The following is a 21,746-nucleotide window of genomic DNA, read 5'->3' as shown; positions in this document are numbered from 1 at the left end:
GAGCGCATCCCGCGTCCCCGCAGCCCACGGGCTCTGGATGAAGCGTGGGACTCTTTGCACATGGTCCCGGTTGAATCGGACCCTTTGTTTTTATCCGTCTATTTCTCCGATTGTCGAGATCATTTTGAATTCTGTCCTTGCCTGCAGGATACTTGCAATCCCTTGTAGCTTTTCACTACATCAATAAGTTTACTGTTTATTATTTGGTGGCTGCGAGGGCTGGCCCACGCTCAGTTTTATACCCTGTATATGCATCAGGTGGGTCATGACTTCATTTTTTCTTTTTTAACAAACGCAAATAAACTGGTAAATACCCATTATGGCCATTCTTCTAGTGGTAGAAAGGTACTTTATCCTGGCATAGCTCCTTTCCTGTGCTGTACAATAGTAACTGTGTCAAGTCAAGCCTTTAAAATTTGGCGTTGTGCTGCTTTATGCATGCATGTGCGGTTGAAGGGCTGGGAATTCTGTGTATAGACAGACTTTCATTGATACTACAACACATGTGGAATAAATAATAGTATTCTTCCCCTTGGCAGCTCTAGATGGGTGTATTTTAAGAGGCTGCCACCCTGCCATTGCGATGATTATTATTTGTTCCTCTGACAGAAACGGTGCAACATAATCCATTGCCATAGTTTAACCTTCTTTATCACAAACCCCGTGAAGCAGCCTGTAATCCCAGAGGAGGAAAGTGATATTGTTTAAGCTTTGTTGCTGTTCCAATTAAATCCTTGCTTTTGTGCAAAATACCTTGCTGTGAAAAGGACAGTACTGAAGAGGTCCATTTGAGGAAGCTTCTCTATTTTATTCTCAGTGCTCCATCATCGTCATCTTTCCCGATAATTAGACATCAAAACAGGACAAGCCGTGTCACCCTGCAGATGCATTGTAAAGCTAAGTGCATTCAATGACCCAAAGCACGGCATTATCTCTTGTAATGCATACCTCAGAGTATCTCATTGTGCTTATAATGGTTTCAGTATTTTTAATTGCGATTTGTATATCCAACCCTTAGAAAACTGTGCACATCAGGCTTTAATGGTTTGTAATGACATGACTCGGAGTTTTAGATCAGGTTTCCCTGTATCTACAATAGTCTTATAAGAGCTTTTCATTTTTTCTTCTGAACGGGAGCTCTTGTACTCCTTGAAGAGCATGAATGTAGCTCCTTGACTGCAGCTCTGATATTTTATTTTTTTTTCTGGCAGCTATAGATAAATTAATTTCTCATTTGTGGTAGATAATATTTTTATAGTAAAAATGAAGTTGAAATGACTTATATATACTTCAACACATAAAAAGGGGAAGGTTAAAAATCATATTTGAATTGGCAGTTGTTAAAATGCAATTATATCTCCCCAAGGTAGCGTGGCAGAAGAAAATATTTTAAAAGTTCTCTCTGAAAGTTTAAAAATTCAATTAATGTCATGGAAGTGTAAGCCTAGAGACTTGACTTCAGAGGAGAAGTTGCTACCCAAGTTCTTGAGCTTTTATAAAGTAACCTTAAGCCCTGTTAGCTGGTTTCATCAAAACTACTTCCAGTGTGTGAAGCGCTAAAGATACATTAATATTCACAAGAGTTTTGGCCTGTACTTTCACAGAAGGGCATGGCAGGATCATGTGTTGGGTTTTTTTTCTTAAGACAAAAGTGTAAGATAATAGTCCCTTTATCCCTTTTGTAACCCATCCGTCAATGCTAAGAATTGGGAAACTGGTTCTTACAGGGTTTCAAGATTTTTCAAGATGTTTCTCTGAAGAATCAGGAAGAGAATTGCAGCTGGAACCAGGGAATAGGGCATTCATCTAAGATTTTTAAAAAGTAATAATATCATCCCACCATGACTACCTGCAAGGCTGGGAGCAGTACCTGAGCTCCCTGCCTGCACTGGGAACTTGTCATTGCCTGTCACCTGTCCTTCTGCCTCAGTTTCCCTGCTTGTACAGTACAAGTGGTTGTGATTAGGAGGAAGCTACTGCTAAAGATGTACAAGCCTGAGTTGTGCTGTTATCTTGGAAGTGTTTGCCTGTAGTGGGACGGACTCAATCCCCTTGGTTTTGTGTTTCAGTGCAGAGCTGCCAAAGTCAGGATTAAAGCTGTGAGGTCCATCCTTGCTCCCTCCCTCTATCCATGTGCTGCTCCCAGTGATAACGTTTCTATACACATCTCCATTAACCAGCTCAATGCACCACCCACTCCAATGGGACTTACTTTTGAAATGAAATGTGTAAAACTCAACTCCTTCCTGCCCTGGGTGTCGGAGAAGTTTTACAGATGTGAGCCTAATAACCAGGACTGTCAAGCCCAGCAGACTGGGCGAGCTGGGCAGCAACAGCAAAAGAGTGCTCATTACTGGTTTGAAAGGAAATAAAATCATGGTAGTGAGTGCCTCTTGGTTCAGTGGAGGATGCTTAACTGCTCTGTTAAAAATAATCCTTTGACTATTTTCATCAGTACTATTAACAGAGGCTACGATGATATTTCCCAGTTGCAAGTTTCAGGATGCTTACATGCTCCTCTGTAGGTTTTAGAGCAGATGCACTTAATGAAAAGGGTGGAGCTTTCAAAGTGACCTGTCATTAAGCTATGAGTGTAATTCAAGTCCCTTTTTAAAGTCTTGGACCAGATTCTGTACTCCCAAAATCCATACTCTCAATATACGTAATTGATGTTGATGTACACAATATCAGGACTGAATACTTCTCTGCTCTGTCTTGCTCAGTCTTTCCAGCAGCAACATAACTAATTCTAGTTCTTGACCTGAATGATAACAAGCTTTTAGTAAATACTATGCTGACCTTGGTAGCTGTGAGAAAAACATTAGCTGAAAATATTTTCACCTTAGTTTGCTAGAAATTTCTTTCTAAGAAATACCAAGATATGAAGAAACAGAAAAGTTTTCCAATTACAGTTCTTTCTTACAAGTTAATACATTTTATTAAAAATAGCTCAGATCTGAATCCAACAGAGGAAACTTATTCCCAGAGGAGTATATGCTAACTGTGCCTAAATACATTTATTCTGTGTTATTTTTTTCTCACCCTGTAGTTTGGTATCAGAGGGAACAGGGGTTGGTAGGGAGGTCAGTGCTCTTGGAGCTGGCTCTCCTGAGATTGCTCCACTCTGCTCCTGACCTGCTCCTGGGCTCATGGGTTTGGATGTCTGTCCTGTAAAGGAGTGACAACTGCAGTGACCTTCCTGTGGAAGTGCTGCAGGAGCTGCCTGTGAAGCTCAGCCTGGCAACTTCATAAGGTGTTCGTGTAAAGGAGTGACAACTGCAGTGACCTTCCTGTGGAAGTGCTGCAGGAGCTGCCTGTGAAGCTCAGCCTGGCAACTAAACTTCATAAGGTGTTCAGAGATAAGGTAGCGTTGTCCTGTCCTGGAGAAGGCTCATGGGGTGGAATGACCTGGAAGCACTTTTTGATGCGATACTGCAAAACAAAACGGTGCCCGCGGTGAGAAGGGTTTGACACGGTGGTGTCACACACAAAATCCTTCCAGACAAGGGGTCTAAGGGCAAATGTTTCCTTGCCCATGGCAGGCGTCCACAGGTTGCTAGAAGGCCTTCTCCCTTGTTGGACAGGATAAGCACTGTGCTGCGATAAGACGGTTGGCAGTGATTTCAGTGGGCAGCCTGACTTCCCATGTGCTTTATCAGTCTTGGCATCAACATTTTACTTCCTGCCATTTTATTTTCTTATCAGCCACCCAGATTTCACCACATTGTTTTTCTAATTGATGTCCTTTCTCTCCCTTGCCATGATGGCTGCCATCAGCTGGAGGCGTTCTACTCCATATTCACCACTGAACAGCAAGACCACGTCAAGTCCGTGGAGTACCTGAGGAATAACTTCCGACCACAGCAAAGCCTGAACAACAGGAAGGTGTCTAAGTCTGCCGTGAAGGATGCTTGGAGCCAAGATCTGACAGACATCTTGGACAATCCACTCGGCACAGAAGCTTCGAAAGGTAGATTACACTTACAAATTTTGCACTTGATTAATAAAAGAATTTTCTTGGTCATCAAATGATGTTGAGGGTAGCTGTGAGCTACCAACGAAATAACACGGGTTACGCACTCAATCCTTGTTGGTATGTGTCAACTAATTAACTAATCCTGTGAGTGCCTGTGAAACTCACTGTCGCAAGGTGCCATGGCAATAAAGCCCAGAATATGTGAGTCTCAAACTGGCAATGTCCCTGTTTCTGCCAACTGGCTGTAGGGCCTTAGAGATGCCTGGCAAAAGGGAAACCAGAAGGGACAAGGCCAGAGGTAAAATTTCGTCCCCATTAGCACTGACTGATTGGATGTTTGAATGGGAATAGTGTAACCAGATGTGGTTATGGGTTCATTTTTACAGTAACTAGACTTATGAAGAACCATCGACCTTTTAATTCGACGTTTGTATCAGTCTGTCGGTAATGGTGACAGAGGGGAAAAACCTCTTCCTTATAGGCAGGTGATTTTCTAATGTCTTGCTGAAGTGTTTCATGTGCCTTTTTGTAGAGCAGCTGGCGCTTGCTTCTGTCAGACACTGGATAATGAGCTGGATGGAGGGGGGTGGGAGGGAGCTTGCAGTCGTTGCCTTGGCACAGACAGCCCTGGCTAGAGGAGCACATCAGAAATTCTGAGAGAAATGTGTACTGGATAAAATAAGACTAGAAATAAATATCGTTTACTGCCTTTATTTGCCTTTATTTTATTGAATGGTGTTATTTATAGGTAGGAAGAATGACATGTACTTCCCAGTCTTCGGTCTCGAGAAGTGCTTGGTGCTTAACCAGTTCTGGGGAGAGGTAAAGCAGAGAGGGGCAGTTTGCCAGAAGGAAGCAGCTAAGCAGATTTACAAGCTTCCCTTTCATACCTGGCATTTTCACCTGGCCAGGCACAGAGCACGTAGTTTTTAGAGGACGTGAATCATGAAAACAGCTGCATTCAGCAACCTCACCCTCCCAAGAGAGTGCTGGGAGAGTGTGTTTCTCAGGGCTCATTATTCTGTGAGCGTGCTTATTTAGATATATATATAATATACACGTACACAAACCTCATGTACATTAAAGGCAGCCTTGGGACAGAGAATTTATATCAGAAGTGAGAAGAAGGTCTCGGGAATGAAGAAACCCTGCTACACTCTGATGCTCTGGCCTGCAGTTTTCAATCAGTGTTTTAACAGCAACATGTGTCAATATTTATTTCTTCAGTTATATCCTGTGTACATATTACTTACCCAGAGCAGTGATGAAAGTTAATGGGTTACGTTATGTTAAAAGTGACAAAACTGACTAGTTTTTATTCTGAGTGCAGCCAAGGTACCTCTGGTACACGTGGTGTAATATTCAAGAAGATTTTACTGTTTTGGCTACGCGCCTGCATATTCCTCACCTCAGTGGATGGTTTTTAAGATTATAAAAATGCTTTAGGTGATTTTCACCCTCATAGTAAATAGCTGAAACCCACAATTTTGACAGAGCATTACAAACGCTAAGGTCTGTAGTTAATGGGGCTGATCTCGAAGTTGGAAGCATTGGTACTGAAGGAGCACTCGAATAACCGGAAAGATTTGCATTGACTTTGATCTTCAACAGTTCTAAGGCCCAGATTCAACCAAGCACACGTGGCTTAGTTAACACGATGTGAGCCACTCTACAGGAGCGAGGGAACTGCAGAACCATTAGTCCACATTGAGGTAGCTTGGTCCCTGGGTGCTTGACACCTTACAGGCTTGGGGACTGGTTTCCTGAGCAGGTTCTCTCTGGGTCGTCTCCTGTCAAGCCCAGGTACTTTGATGCTCTGTACTCATACCTGCCTGGGAATCTGAGCTTACGACATGCTCAAGACCCTCGGGTGGGGGACATGCCTTTCCCATGATCTGACAGCATTCAGCGTGCCATCTAATACCAGGGATGATGCTAGAATCAGTGATTTATTTTTTTTTCCCTTGAGCTTCTGCTATCAGAGGCTAATGGCTGAGCAGCCAGTCTTTTCGTACTGGCTCTGCCAACTTGTCACTTTTGGGGTTGTGTGCACACCAGGGGACACTGAAAATAGGTGCATTTTTTTCATGAACTTAAAAATAAATAGGCTGTTGCAGTGTTGCTAACACAAAATGGATTGTAGCATATCCTCCAAAGGTTACAGGGATGAGTTATAGCTCTTCCAGAGATATAACAACGTGGATATTTCTGGCCCCTTCTTTGACAAAGGTGAACAGTGATGATGTGCCTGGTCCACTGCACATTCTGAACTACTGACATATAAATAAAATGAGTTGAAGTCATAATACTTGAGTGAAAGCAAAACCTATTGTTTATTCAGCTAGTAAATACAGTACCTCTTTATATAGTGTCATTCATGCAAAAGTACCGAGGAGCCGAGTGCAGGGAGCGCTTCTCAGCCAGACAGTCTAGCATAGAAATATAGGAGTGTAGGGTTAGCATAACAAATTTATTCTATGCAGATTCTTCTGCACACCTCACGGCTGCATCCCGATGCTTTCCACGTTGCATTAAGCAATGTGACCAATGGCTGTCACATGTTGGCTCTCGTCTACCCGCCCCGTGCTTCGATTTGTGTGTTGTAGGAAAAGGCAAGGTCACGAAAATGTGCCTTTTACTTACCACAAGGTGATATGGTTTGTGATGGTCTTCAGCTCTGGAGGGGAAGTTTGGGTTTGTTTGTCGGTGTGAATTTTTGCAATTTGTTTCCTCTGTCACACTCTATTAAGTTTGTGGGCAGTGCTGCTAATCTAGAAAACAGTGTAGCAGTCGTTATGTAAGCCTTTCTTATTTTGGAGGAAAATGTGCCCAGAACAATTTGCATAATGTTCAGAATAATTTTCAGAATTCCCTGGTGAATAGGGAATTTCAGATCAGCACAAAGCAATGCAGCTCTGCAGTTGTCCACTGACAAACGTGCTCTCTTGAGCTGTTTGGCACCACACAGGAATGTCTTTTCTCCCAGCTATCAGAGCTACCTCAGGTCACAGAACCGTGACCAGTAGCATAACCTGCAGATACACTGGAGGAAAACTGTTTCTCACATTTGGCCAGTCCTCTGAGTATTTCCTTTGCAGAGCCCTGTAAGTGGTGGCATTTGGTAAATAAAATGTCTTCTGGGAAAGGCTATGTTAGGTCAACCAAAACTGTCAGTGCATTTGGATCCATTTTGTTAGCCAATACGAATGTTACCAGCCTTTTGTTTTGCAGTTACTCTCCTCTCCATCCTCTTTCTTAATTTTAAAGGTGTTTTCAATCATCAGAATACAAGATGGTGAAAATGTTTCAGCTAATTTGAAGTAATGTAGAGGGCTAATTTTTCACTTGGGAGTGAGAACTCTGGTTTTCCTTTTGTGTTAGTATTTAGCAAGAGTTTTCTTTGGTTCCATTATCTCATTTCTTCCTCCTGTTGGCAAAAGCTGATTTAAAACAGTTCTCTTGAGGACTGCTTGTATGCCTGGAATAAAAGCATACGCATAAGACCTTTGCTGAATCAGAGCCCATGAGCTGAGCTTAATTTGTAAGTTGACCCTGGAGCTGTTTCAAGAAACCATACATATCATCTTTAAATATCTTATGTCTGAAATACACCGTTCAGGTTAAATACTGTTCAGCTATGTAATTGTAGCAACTGGTGGATTGATAATAAGCCATCATACAACAATATTTTTTAAGAAGATTGAACTTTCAGAGATTCAAATGGATTGTGCTGTTAAATCATGCAGATCATCAGGCCTGTAAAATTTAACAAGAGGGCTCATCGGTGTTTCGCAAAGTTAGAGGTTCCCTGTACAGGCATATTAAACTGGGAATGTATTTGTAAAATATTCATCAGATACTGTAAGTATCAGTGACAGTGGCAGTGTTTGATTTTTTGCACATGACCATCTCTCTTAAAATTGCTTCCTTCCTTCTGTGGCCTGTCCTCTGTGGCTCAGGACTGTGCTGCTCTGTCACATCACATACTGTGCTCATGCCTTTTTGTGGGCTGCTTTCAAGCAGCTGTGCTAGAGGGATTCCTAATTATTTATCAGCTTAATAGTGTACCTTGCTCTTCAGGGACAAGTAGATGGAATTCTTACATAAAAGTCCATCCAGTTCAAGGATCTGAATCTGTGTGTTCCTTACTACTTTCACATGTTGTCCCATCAAGCAGAGGTGTATTTACAAAACATTACCTCCTTCAGTAAAGGTGTAGGCGTTGAAGCTCAGGAGGAAAAGGTGTTTCATTTCCTTGTTTTAGATTGTACCCCATGTGCAACAGTATTTGCCCGTTTTATTTTGCTGCTGATTAGGACCATCAAGCGTTGTTTCTTTCTCTCTATTTTTTTTAATGCTGGGGGAAAAAAAAAACCAAACCTTTAACCTTTCTGTCTCATTAAATGTGCTGCAAGCCTCACAACACTTAAACAAGCATCCCATGTGAGGGGCTCTTGACATCAGAGTTTTCTTTCACAGATGCCTGATTACTTCCCCAAAGGTGTCTGATTACTCTTTGCTGGAGTCTCAAATGATGCTGTTTCCCATCAGTGGGAATTCGCCTTAGAGTACCATCTTTAATTATGATCCTAGACTAACTTAAATAATGAGCAGTCATAAATTCACTCTAGTAAAACTTACTTAGATTTGGACTCTAAATTAACAGCTGGGACATTTCTCTAGTAGTGTACAGGCAATCGTTTTCCTTACTGTTCTTGGTAAGCAGTAGTGATACACAGTTTGAAAGTCCTTGTAACTACATGACACTAAAATGCGGACAGAAGATACTAGGATTGGATTTTCCCTCCCACATGCTTTGCTTTAGAGGCATGGCTCCAGCGATCAACCTGCAATCAAAGGTACAGCACTGCTCAGGTCAGTTCATATTAACTGTTTCATGGTTCCTGACATCAGAAATGAAACAAAGGCCTCCTACGAAGGTATTGCCTTTCCTGCGTGGCGTGGCACCCTTGCGTTGGAGTGCACCTCCACTGCAGCAGCATCCAAAGTGCTGGAGGTTCAGTGCAGTGACACCACCATTTGGAGGCAGATAGTTCAGAGCATTGGCAGCAGTGTTTCTGAATGAGAACAAGTTATTCATCTCATTTATAGCCTCTGTTATTACTCCTAGTAATTTGTTTTTGCTTTCTAAACGCCCGTGTTTTATGGGGACTCTCTCAAAACATCTTTGCAGTCTCTTCATGCCCTCGGGTTCTCTCTGGGAGGCTGAAAAGAGTGTTAGGCAGAAAAGTTCTACTCTTGCTGAATGTCATTTATATATTTCAGATGAGCCAAAATGACCATAAAATTCTCTATAGCAATAAGTGTAATCTATCCAAAACAACAACATAGTAAATGCAAATTTAAAGTGATACATTATTGAAATCTTAACTTGGGATTGCTAAAACAAAACGATAACTATTAATTTTCTTTAAATATCTCAGGGAAAACAAAAATAAGCAAGAACCTTTTAAAGTTAGTTTACAATGTGTTTACGATTACAGTTGATCGTTCTTGTCCTTTGGAAGAATCTTGAAAGATTTCTTCATGGATTAATAACTCCTTCCCAGTTTCCTTGGATAACTAGACTTTTCCTACTTTCCTTTTTTATTTCATTTTGTTAGGAAGATTATCCTTTCCCGATTCCATTCCCCTTTAATCAGGTCAGTGCCCTACTAGGGTGTGCTGGTGCAGATGACTCCCTGTATCATTATCAGGATTTCTGCTGGTGCAGCAGACTGGCTCGGTGCAAAAGGTTGCACTTGAGGCTGGTAACGCCGTGCTGCTAATTGCTTGCCCTGCATCTTCTTTGCACTGTGGACCTGCCCGGCTGCCACTAAGCCTCAGTGCTCCAAGGAAATGTATTCACCTATTGCACCTCAAGTACTTGCTGTAATCACATTTTAGGGAGAAAACAGTGCCCTCCTTCTGCGTATCTCATCCTTTCCACCTCATCCCTGTCTTGCAGTGCTGGGTCCTCGTGTAGGCAGTTGTCTTGGAGCATGTCATGCAAAAGCAGGAAAGGACAGGCTGCTGCCTTCCTAAGAGCCTCAGATTGGTCATGTGGAAGGCAAAGAGTTTCAGGAAAAGAATCCTGACCCATTTTAAGGGGGAATCAGGTACAAAAAGATGTGGTACATATACCTGACATAGGTCTCATGCTTCCCCTCACAGTGGCTCTGTTCTGCGAGGCTGTTTTCACCTGTAGTAACTCTGGTTGTAATGTGAGCAGCGCGTGTGTGTCTGTGCTTGAATGTAGTGGACAGCTTACCAGTAGGTTTATTAATATACAATAAATAACTGCTGGAACTTGTTTAGAGATTATAAGGGGCCCAAACAAAAAGAGCAAGAAGAATTCAGTGTGAAAGCTTAAGTATGGTTTGGGTTCACAGCTGCCACTGAAGCTGGAAGAGCTGAGTACTTGTAAGGGAGCCTGATGATTTATTCCATTTACACCTGCAGGGAATTCCTTTCTGCACCACTTACATGCTGGTCCAGCAAAAGTACTGATTTTAATTCCAGTCTTAACCGTACTTTGGACCGTGAGTGCCTGCAGCTCATCCCTTGTGTTGGAAAAAGCCTCCAGAAGCTATGAAAGGGAAGCTGCTTTCCTGCTCTGATTTTGGGCATTCCTCAGGCACGCATTGGGATGCTCTACCAGCCCTGTAGGCTTGTTCTTCCTATGCTCCCCAGCCCAAGCAACCCTCACCAGGACATTGGAAAGGGCAACCTGGCTAACATGGCAAATGCAGGCCCTTTGGCAGGAAATCCTCCTTTCTCCCCCCGTTGATGCAGCACGTGCCACTGAATGGGATCACACATGTTGCACCAGACACACTGTATAAATAAGGACACGGGTGTTCGTTTTAAACACAGTCACCCTCTGTGTGTACACATGAACATGTGCAAAATAAACACAAAACTTGCAGGGCAGATCCTTGGCAGACATCAGTTTAGCCCAGCGTGACATCTGACGGTGCAAGGCTGATCTGCACCCGCTGAGGATTCAGGCCACAGCTGTAGAAACAGAATTAGTGAAATATATGAAATATTTGGGCTCAAACACAATGTAGTACAACACACGGTCCGTGCCTCTCAGTCAAACAGGGTCTGTAGCTGCGATGCCATGGAAACTCAAACGCTACAAAGCAAGCGGTCCAGGAGTGAATCCAAACTCTGGTTGTGCGTTCACCTCGGGAAACGGGCAGGAACCAAAGGAGCAAAACTCAGCTTGCCCAGAGCCCCTCCGTCAGAAGGGCCCCACGTGCAGGTTTGCTCATGAGGTTATTTCCCAGGGCTCATAAAACAAGCGCGGCGTCTGTCGGTGTCCCTCACACCTCAAGAAACAACCCTGTCTGTTTGAAGCCTAGTGAAAGGTGGGAGCAGGGAAGATAAATAGTCTGTCTCCTAGCTACATTCTGCCTGTGGATTGAAGTAGATCAACACAAATATTTGTGTGTACGGCATGCTCCGCAGCCTGCAAGCGCCTGCTGGCAAAGTGCAGGCAAAGGTAAAGGAAAAATGCGTGCTTCTCTTTAAAGCAATTATCCTTATATATTAAAAATGTCATTTATAAGCACTCTGAGAAGTTAACAATGTAGCAAAGCAAAAAAATTGCAAACGTTTAGTGAAAGGAGAAGGGGTAAAATGTAGTAAAATATGCCTCTTAGCACTTTTCTATGTATTAAAGCCTGTGTTGCCTCTGCGTATGATCCTTGTAGTCTATTTGTTATCCTTTGGGAACACAGCCCTCGCTGAACTCCGAGATTGAATCTGACAGCCCAAGAATGCTGTTGTTTGTTATGGATCGGAGTCTCTTCCCAAGCATCTCCACTGAGTCATGCCAATGCAAGGTAGCTGAATCTGACCCTGTATCACTTCCCTTACCATGGCATTGAAACCAAGTGTGAGTTTTCTCATTGCATATAACCCATATTTTGGCATTTCAAGGTTTACTTGAAGTTTAAGAGTCTAATAGTGAAAGACTCTAATAGAGTCTAATATATATGCATGTGTATATAGATACATGTAATTGGAAGTATTTTTCTTCCCATCTTTCTTGGCATCAGTTTTGTCTTGTCTGCAGTCAGGTTCCTGGGGGCTGCAGAGCTAAATGAACTCAGTGCAGTGTTTTGCTGATAGCACAAGCATCAATGACAGTTTTCAGGCTTCTCTGAAATCAGCTGGGAGGGAAACTTGTGGCAGAGCTGGTTGTCCTTATGCCAACAGCAGCAAGTGGTCCATCTGTCCTGCAGGACTGGCCCTTCCAGCTCCTTCCCAGGACAGAGGGGAAAGAAGCACCTTCTTTCCCGCAAGAGCTTGGCCACCAACTCAGTTGCCCTTATGGAGAAGAAAGGCCTGAAACCCCTGTATTGACCTCTCAGTTTCTCCTCTACTGAGCATGTAGGAAGAAATGCCCCATCTACCATCCTCTGCTCATAATTTTTAAGGGAGAAACTGTGTTTCCTGCCACTCATCCCATGCATATCTAGATCAGTGAGAAAAAGGAGAAGTGAAGCCCCTCTAAGCTTACAGCCAGGAGCTGCCTCCTGGAGCAAGACAAGACCCTTTTCCCTGTCTTAGCTACCTCTGAGCAGTCCTGAGCCAGTAACATGCTGTGGGCACATCCTGATGCCAGTGTTTCCTCCCTCGACGTATGAATTGCCTTAGAAGATCCCTGCCCATCTAGCCACGAGGGATTCAGGACTCCACTATCACGTTGCTTTTCTGTGCTGAAAATTGTCAGGATTTCATCACATAACGTGTATCCCTTGGTGCCGAAGAGAGGAACAGCAGTTTTGCATTGCTGAGACGTGCAGCAGCAGGGAGGGAGTGGGATTTTCCAAAAGAGGGCATAGCACAGCTAGAAATAACTGCCTTTAAAGTGGTGACATTTTTATGCATGGAAGAGCTAACTTAGAACATTTTTAGAGGATTTTATAAATCCCTCTGAGCCCAGTGCCACTGGATTCATCATATGAGGCACCTGTTTTAGAAGGAGAAGGTATACAGGAAACAACTAAATTTATGGTTCTTATGCTCTTTCTAACTTTCCTTAAATAGCTCTTCTTGTAACTGCAGGTAGCATATGCAAAAAGCGAGATGAAACCCAGAAAGTTTGGCTGGTTTTGCATTTCTGTCCTTGAAAGAGAAATGTAGACTGCTTTAAAAAAAAAAAAAAAAAAGCCATCATATTCTCTTACGTGTCCTTTCTGCATGGTGTACCTTCATGGGTGTATCTTAATATCAGTGTTTAATTTTTGCAAAACAATAAGCCCCCCTTTTTTTCTTTCAGCTCTTTGAAATGGAGCTGCCAGGAGCTTTTGGATTAAGCTTTATCAGGCTTCAGTTAGGAAAGCCTTGTGGAGGTTACGTAGCCAAATACAACATACAAATCAAATTATGGGAGAGATGAATGCAGAGTTGTTAAATTAATTTTGTTTGTTCCAGCCCATTGGAATGTTTTTAACATGAAGAAAATAATTCTCTGCTGCATGGCTGGCCTGGCCAGCGCTGAGGACTGTATTAGCATGCTACATTTGTCTGCGAGTGGCAAACAGGTTTTCTCCAGGCTTGAGTGAGCCCTGGAAGACGAGGCTGGCGAAGATGCTGGCTTTGCCCCCTGCCTTTCCCAGCAGGCTGATCTGCAGAGAAAAGGCAGTGTCAGGCTCGCAGACAGCCCCACACATGGCCAACAGCTGGAAACGCCGGCTGAGGCTGCCCTGTGTCAGGTCGGAGGGCTTCCTCCACATCTCCAGATGCACCCGCGCAACCCTCCCTCTTCTGCAGGACTTTTCCATAAGGCAGGAGCCAGCATGTTTCCCAGGTTCCCAGTTCAGGTCATCCCCAAAAGGAGGGTGAGGGTTGTTTTTTTCTGCTCTCCGAGAGATGTGAGGTGTGCCACGCTCAGGGCATCGCTGCCTGCTGTAAGGCATGCCCCTGTGCCTGCCTCTCGAGTGCCTCTGAGGTGTAGCCCTGTGGCCTCAGCAAAGCTTGTCTGCCTCCAGGAGTCCAAGAACGGATGGTCTGCTAGCCAGATCTGGTGTCCCACTAGACCTTCACAGGGCCAGTTCAGGTATTTCTCTGCTCAGTATTGCGTTACACCACAGAAAGTCGTGCTGAAAGCCCCCTCAATATTTTTATTTTCCCTTAGGATCTGAATTTAAAAGACAGCATTAGTAATATTTTTTCTAAAAATAGCTTAAATGCTATTTCAGTGTGAAATGATGCTGGTTGTTGGTTTTGGGTGGTGTTTTTTTTTCTCAAGCAATCATGAATTCACAGGCTTTTTTTGCCTATTTAGCATAGTTTAAAAAAAAAAAAAAAAAAAAAAAAAAAAAAAGCTGGACTTGAAGTTGGAATGTCAGCTGAAAAGCATTGCTGCTTAATACGGGAAATAGCAAAACATTGTAAGGTGACCTTTGGAGACTGGTTGCAGAAAGAAGGCTCTATTTATAGTTTAAAAAAAAAAAAAAAAAAAAGAAAAAGAAGAGCTTGTGCTTCTCTTTAGTGTGTCCTGATTCAATTCAGAGGAAGATACAAACTCCTCTCTCCCTGCCCCAACCTCTTCTTGCATTTCTATTTGTTCTTCAGCTGCACATTTTGCAAGATCAGTAGAGGTTCTTTAGCATCTAAAACCAAAAGAAAGCAAGGACCCTGCAATTTTTTCAATCTTCTTTCAAAAATCCGAGGCACACAGAGTATTGAAAGGAAAATTAGATCTCTGGAAAATGCCAGTTGTTTTATAGATGGTCAAATAATTACACTTTTTTTCTTGCCTTTCAGACATTTACTACATTATTATGTATCACTTTAATTAAATCATCAAATTGAATTATTGGATTAAATGTTTTTTTATTCCATTGTGTCCTGAGCAGGTTTGGTTAAATTAATAAAACTGTATGTTTCATTTTATAAAAAAGATTTCTTTTTTGCCCATTCATGATCTGTTAAGGAAAAGCAAAAAAAAGTAGCTGAAAAGGTTGGTTATTACTTAATTACATCAGTTACCGTGATGTGCCTTGGAGTAATGGGAACAAAGTCATACTAAGGCATGAAAATTTTGCAGTATTTACTGTGAAATAGCTGTGTTGTAAATTCAGTCTCCTGTTAGCTGGCTGTGCATGAAGTTTATCCTCGTCAAAGCTTGTCTTAGTGCAGTCATTAGAGTCACTCAGCTGCTTAGAAGTTCTCACGACCTTGGATCAGGGAGGATCTTCTGACTTTGAGTCTATGAGTCTCCTGTTTATCCTTGGGAAATACCCACTTCTTTCCTGTGATTGGCACGAGCTGTTCCGAATGGGATCAAAGCTGGCTGCGAGGAGTGGCATGGAATAGAGGATGTGACAGTCCCCTCTCCTTAAGGTGGCTTGAGGTCCTTGTCTGAAAAACAGCTGGCTAGCCAGGGTTCAGAGGGGTGTTGTGATTAAGGTAGATCTTACTGTCTCTTGTGAAGGTTACCCTGTTGAATTACTTCGAGAACAATTTGATGCATGATTACTTTAAATGTCCTGGAGGAGGAGGAGGAGTGGATAAGATTTTTAGGTCTGGGTAGTCCTTCACCCTGGGCTCCTCTCTCGGATGGAATTTGATTAGGTGGAGCGATAAAGGCTGGCCTGGCATTTTGAAGTGTAATTCTGTGATGACAAAGGGCTTCAAAGGGGGCAGTTATGATTTATTGGTGCAGTTATCAATAAACAGTGATGTCAGTGAGAATTGATCTGACTATCTCAGCAGAAAGAGCTGAGCATGGAGAGGCATACCAAGGATCATGAAGCTCTGTATGTGACAGTGATTACTTTCAGCTGTGCCCTCTTGTCCAGGTCGTGGCCACCTTCATGCCATGCGCTGTGGCACCCCGGCCCTGCAGACTCCTACAGAGACCAGGAGGGAAGGGGTCTGCAGGCAGCAGACCAAGGTGTTGCTTCTGGCTGTGTGGTATTGCCATCAGAATACCCTTTGGTCCCTTCAACTCAGTGTAAATAGAAACTCATATTCATTTTGTCAACAATTTGAGGTACTGCAGGGTTGGTTTGCTTTGCTGGATCACCCTTCTGGGTTGAGCAGAAGGATCTACTGCCAAACCACAAGATTGTCCCCATTCAATGGAAGGAGCAAACACCAAAGATCTTTTCTGCCCAAGCGTATTTCTGCAATATATATTCTCTTGTTCAGGCTAGCTACAAAATCTGAGTTATAACTGCACAAATGTATTTGACAGGTATTTTTCTATTGTACTGGTAATATTGGTGTTTACAGCATTTAATCATTTTTATTTAGGAACTGTAGCTTTTTCAGTAATGTAACAGCAGAGCTACATGACCAACCTGCAAGTCCTGGCATAGGAATAGATATTTCTCCCCTTCAGTGCTGCCAGGACTCTTTAGAAATGAAATAATGGCCAAATATAAACGCAGTCACATACCTGCGGAGTGCAAACAAGCTAAATGTGTTGGCTTTAAATGGAAAAGTCGTATTGGGAAAAATAATTCTGCAAATAGTGTCAGCGAGATGGGCTGGGTGACACTTTGACTTTCCCTGGCAGAAGAGACCAGCTCCTTTGCCACGGCACATGTGTTTAGGTATCATTGCAAGTGATTTTTCTTGGTTCAGAGTTTATATTGGGAAAGAGAATGTGAGAATCTGTCCTGAATTGTGTATTTTAAACATGATTTTTAAAGCTTGGATAAAAATTTAAACTCTTTATAGTTGGGAAGTGCATGATGTACTTTTTCAGTAGCATATGAGTGCCATCTAGTGTTATTCATTAGTACCCCGACCGTTACATTTCAGTGGCTCGAAAAGTGTTTTTTTCAGCGGCTGGGAGTGGGCTGAGAGCACCCTACTCCTTCTGGGTGTATGGGATGGCTTTGTGCCTGTGCTCGGTTTTCCCTGGAGAAGTTTGGGGTTTGGTGTCCGCAGTAAGCAGAAGTCGTATTTTTCCCCTTGGTTAAGATGTTCCTGTGCTTATGTCCCCACCGAGTTAAGCCTTGGTGAGAGGTAACGTGTGCCTCCCCGCTGCAGGCAGGGGAAGGAAGGCACGGTTTTTGGAGCCTGGCTGGGGGGTTCTGCTGCCTGTTGTGAGAAGGAAATAGCCAAGGACTATCAAGTGCCGCTCTTCCATGTGCTGGCGATCCATTACTGACAAGCAGTTGGGAACCTGTGAAGGCAAATATATAGAAAGAGGAGTATAAAGTAACTTCTGCTCATGTGCAAAAATGTACTGGGTTAAAAGGAAAGCACTGACCCAGTAGCGTCACGTTTTTAGATGTTGCAACTATTTCCAGGGCCTGCAGCACACACCAGATTATTTATCCCCTTCATGCAGCAGGAGCCTGTGGGCCAGGGAAGAAGTCGAGAAGTAAGCAACCTGCCTGCAGGGAATGGATTCTCTCGCTCCCTTTACTCTGGAGAGCAGAAGGCAGCTGCAGGTGGTATTAAATCCCATTGGTCTCAGTAGATTGCAGTCTAAGCTATTACTGTAGGCAAGGGCATTAAAGAAAAAAAGTGGCTCTTCGGGTGAGGCACAGTTCTTCCTGTTTGTTATCGCTCGTTTATTTAGGAGAGCTTAATATTTGTTCCTTCTTTTTTTAGCTTGCAGCACTCCCCCGGTTAACATGAAAGTGCAGCCTGTGAACAGGACAGCATTGCTTGTGACCTGGAACCAACCAGAAACCATCTACCACCCTCCGATCATGAACTACATGATCTCCTATAGCTGGACTAAAAATGAGGATGAAAAAGAGAAGACTTTCACCAAGGACAGTGACAAGGACCTGGTAAAACCACAGCATCAACCCCCAGACATATGTATCAAGCTATCTTTATATTTTCTCAGTAGAAGGAAGTAGAGGAGGAAAGCAGTTGTCACCTTAAAGATAGGCTAGAGTTTAACTCGCAATGAATTGCTATTAAAATGTTCAGCATTAGATGAACATTGCCTAACAGACTACCCAAAACACTGGAGTGTGAATTTATAGTTTATGTGAGTGCATAAAGGATTAAATCTGCAGACACTTTTTCATATACTGTTGCTGAGAAGCAGCTGGCTCGGGAAATAGTTAGGCTCTTAATACCTTTTGGCTTGTGTTCAGCTCACAGATTTTCACATTAAAAGCCCGATCCCCCAAAATCTGCTCCCAGGCTCAGGCTTTTCACCGTGCATAGCCCCTTGCAGTCTTTGGAGCAGTTTCTGGCAGTGAGTGCCACCAGCAGTAGGAGTCGCATGGTCAGGGCTAGAGGATAAATGTAGAGTGGCCCTGTACAGGCACTGCCTACATCTGGTGGTGGGAGAAAAAGAGGGAAGAGCAAGACAGTTCCAACACAAGTGGGAAACACCAATCTCCTCCATTTAGGATTTGATCTGCTTGTCATTCTTGTCTAAGTGGAAGCAAGTATTGTACCGGTCTTTAACATTCTCTGCATATAAAATCAAAGTGACATATTCAGGTTTGAAAGGCCTCCGTTTATTGTTAATCAAAGAAAGCCTCTAGAATAATGAAATCGGTAATTGTATATGCACATGAAAAATGCAGTAGCACCGAGTGTTATTCCTAATGACTGTTATCGTATTTTTTTTTTCAAATATACAGTCCTCTGGGCCCATTCAATCAGTTATACAATAATACTTCTCTTATTCCCTTAGATGAAGATTCTTTTACTTCATTTCCATTTATATTTTCAATTTCCCCACTAGACATTGTTATCTGGGTCACATTAGGGAACGATGTGCCTCACGAAATCAGAAAGGAATCTATTGAAAGGCACCCAAGGTTATGATGTATTGTAACCTCTCTCTTGTCATAACTTCACACTCTTAAGGGAGATTTTTTTAATCAGGTATAAGGAGGAGAGCCTTAATCAGCAAAAATGAGGTGGGCACAGTGACAGCATCCTATTTTATGTAAAAGAAATAATTAAAAGTGCAGGGGATGTGATGGAGTGATAGCTTGGAAATAAATTGCAGTGAGACCCTGTGCGGTGCAGCAGAACTTGGAGGTTAAGAAAGCAATGACAGATTAGTCTATTTTAGCGGGGGGAAGAAAAAAAGCTCTTTTTCAGAGGAAAATGCAATTTGCTTTCAGTGCTTTGTCAGAGGCAGCGGGGCTGTCCCGTCTTGAAACAGAGCTGGACAGTGTTTTCCTAAAGAGATCACTGGTATTTCAAGTGACCCACACCTTTGTTTTTTAAATTGAAAACACACTTCAAGTGACTGCTGCTGTCTGCTGCAAAACATGAGCTGGTGTGATCATGGACTAAGGCCACACAAAAGGGTAGTTGCAAGGCAACAAGGTGATGTCTCCAGTGTAAAAGTATGCAGGGACATCCCAGTGCAGGGTGCCAAGCCACCGTTATTATACAGGCCACCTGCATCAAATTGATATAGGAAGTTTGTTGCAAAATAAATAGTCAGTTTGAACATACAGTGACTTTTGTGGGCTTATCCCAGGTTGGGACTTGGATCTCCACCTACAAAAATCTCATTGTAATTCCTGTAAAGTCAGGTTTTTCTGAGGAGAGCAGAAACTTTCAGGCATGAAGACTGTCACAAGAGTAGATGTAGGACATGTTCATTTCTTTCTCGTGGACAGAGTCAGCAGAATCTGGATGCACCTCTTTTATCCCAGGGAAGTCCTCTGACCTTAGCCTTACCCTCCTCCAGGGGACCAGTGAATATTTCTGTTTAGAAATAAGTTTGTCTTATATGGCAGAAATGTCCTGTGTTAGCACAATGCTTTTTATATTACAAACTGATCGTGGACAGTACTGTGGGGGTAAAAAACTGAATAATATCTATTTTTTTTAAACAGAAGGCCATCATTAGCCATGTCTCACCTGACATCCTTTATCTGTTCAGAGTTCAAGCAGTTTGCCGAAATGAAATGCGTAGTGACTTTAGCCAGACTATGCTCTTTCAAGGTAAAAACAACACATACATATTTTTACATTATGACTCTTTGTGTGTTTAACATTTTCTTTGCAGAGTGCAATATGGTGTGGAATGATTTCAGAAGGTGTTTGAATGCATGTAGACAATGCTAACTTCAGATTGTGACCAGTGACTTTATCAGAGTCCTATTACTGGTGATGGGGGGTTGTCTACACATCTTGCCTGGCAGGGCTCATCAGCTTTTTTGAGAATTCAGAGCATTTCTTGGTACTAGTTTTCTAAAATGAGCTCATCAGAGACTGCTTATGCATCAGAGGCACAGCTGTAGCAGAACGTGGGTCTGATGGGTGTCTGTTTTATGTAAAGAGGAAGGGAGATCAGTCCTACCTTGACAACCACATGTGGAGACGTTCAGGTTTAACCACGCACACAACCTCAGTGATTTCTAAAACATACATATTTAAATCAAAGCTAAAGAACTGGATGCTAAGCTGTCCTTTGTCATGGATTTCCTTTTAAGTTTATTGGAGAAATCTGGTAAAGTTGAGACTTGGTAGAGGAACTTGATGCTTTTTGAGTTTAAGTGCTGAAGTTTTGCTCCTTCCTAGGAATTTGTTACTACTTTTCGTATTAAGTAGGGCAAAATTCAACTCTGCTGAGAGCACTTCCTTCACTTCAAGCATCAAGCAGAAGTCAGAAACTTGTGTATTACTGATTATGGCCTCTTTTGGCAGATAATAGAATGGAAAAATTCTTTCACATTTGACCGTGATACTGTTGTAATTACAGTTAAGAGTAAATCATTATTGACAGTTTTGCTGGATACCCTTTGGGTACTCTAGCCGGGTGCTCAAAGCAGTGGAAGTGACACACACATCTGCAATGGGAGTAGATGTGGTGTTTGTTTCCATGTCTCCCCAAAAAGGAGCTGGTCTTCTAATCTTTGGCTGTACCCAAGATCTAACCTAGAAAAAGAATCCATTTGAGCTTTCAAAACATTCATCAGAGGCTGATTTTAATTGTAGTTGAGATAAACAGCAGTAAACAATGATAATATTATCGTTAGGGCAGAAAAAATTAATAACAGCTGCTCTGGCCTCTTGTGTAAGTCAGGCCGTTTCATCCAACTTGGGTTTGGAGAAGAGCATGTGTTTTCTGACAGTGCACTTAAACCGGCATTGCCAGGTTTAAAGGCAAATGAATGTGTCTTTACACACAAGTACAAAGTAAGGTGAGTAACACCAAATGAGGGGAGTTGCTTTTACTCCAAACGGAGACCTGCATGTCTGTTTTGTAGTCGCAATATTCAGCAAGTGTTTAGCAATTTTAGCCGTGCCTCCCATTCCCAGCCTGCTGACACGCTGTTGTTCTTTGCTTCTCAGCTAACACTACTCGAATTTTCGAGGGGACCAGAATTGTGAAAACAGGAGTGGTAAGTCATGGCCATAAATCCCTGCGGAGCGCGGATGGGCAGCGGGAATTTGGGGAGGCATTCCCACCAGGTGGCAGCACGATGTTGTAAATCTGCAGCAGGAGTGGGCTTTCCTGGGGACAAAAGGTGGTTTTTTAACATCCCTAAAATACTGGAAGGGTTTTGGTTTTCTAGCTTCATGTTTCGAGAGGCTTTGACCACCAGAGAATCAAGTGTTAAATAATTTTCCCAAAAATCTGTTTAACTCACCTAGAGGGCATTTGTAATCTTAATGACGACTGTGGAAATAAATTTAGTTTCCTTTATTAACTATATGACCAGATTATATGCAACAGGAATAAGGCTTCACACAGAACATCTTTGTGCTTCCAGTGCTCTAAGGATATACCTGCACTTGTGTGAAAAAAGCTTTAACAAGCTCTTTGTTTTAGTTCAGATGAGACTGTAAT

At 42.7% G+C, this 21,746-nt stretch overlaps 1 protein-coding gene across 1 annotated transcript in view; it reads left to right on the top strand.

The window, feature by feature from the left end:
- Window positions 1-21,746, top strand: part of PTPRG (protein tyrosine phosphatase, receptor type, G) — a gene marked incomplete at its 5' end in the record, with an annotated part of 324,523 nt that overhangs the window by 218,924 nt on the left and 83,853 nt on the right. Inside the window, 4 exons of the mRNA XM_014946781.1 lie at window positions 3,778-3,970; window positions 17,570-17,754; window positions 19,786-19,894; window positions 21,248-21,297. Of these exons, the coding sequence (XP_014802267.1) occupies window positions 3,778-3,970; window positions 17,570-17,754; window positions 19,786-19,894; window positions 21,248-21,297 (537 nt within the window). The remainder of the gene's footprint in view (window positions 1-3,777; window positions 3,971-17,569; window positions 17,755-19,785; window positions 19,895-21,247; window positions 21,298-21,746) is intronic.

This window comes from Calidris pugnax, unplaced genomic scaffold, assembly GCF_001431845.1.
Source record: "Calidris pugnax isolate Ruff unplaced genomic scaffold, ASM143184v1 scaffold81, whole genome shotgun sequence".
NCBI lineage: Eukaryota > Metazoa > Chordata > Aves > Charadriiformes > Scolopacidae > Calidris > Calidris pugnax.
The sequence above is the reverse complement of the archived record's forward strand: the minus strand, read 5'-3'. Positions and strand labels throughout refer to the sequence as shown.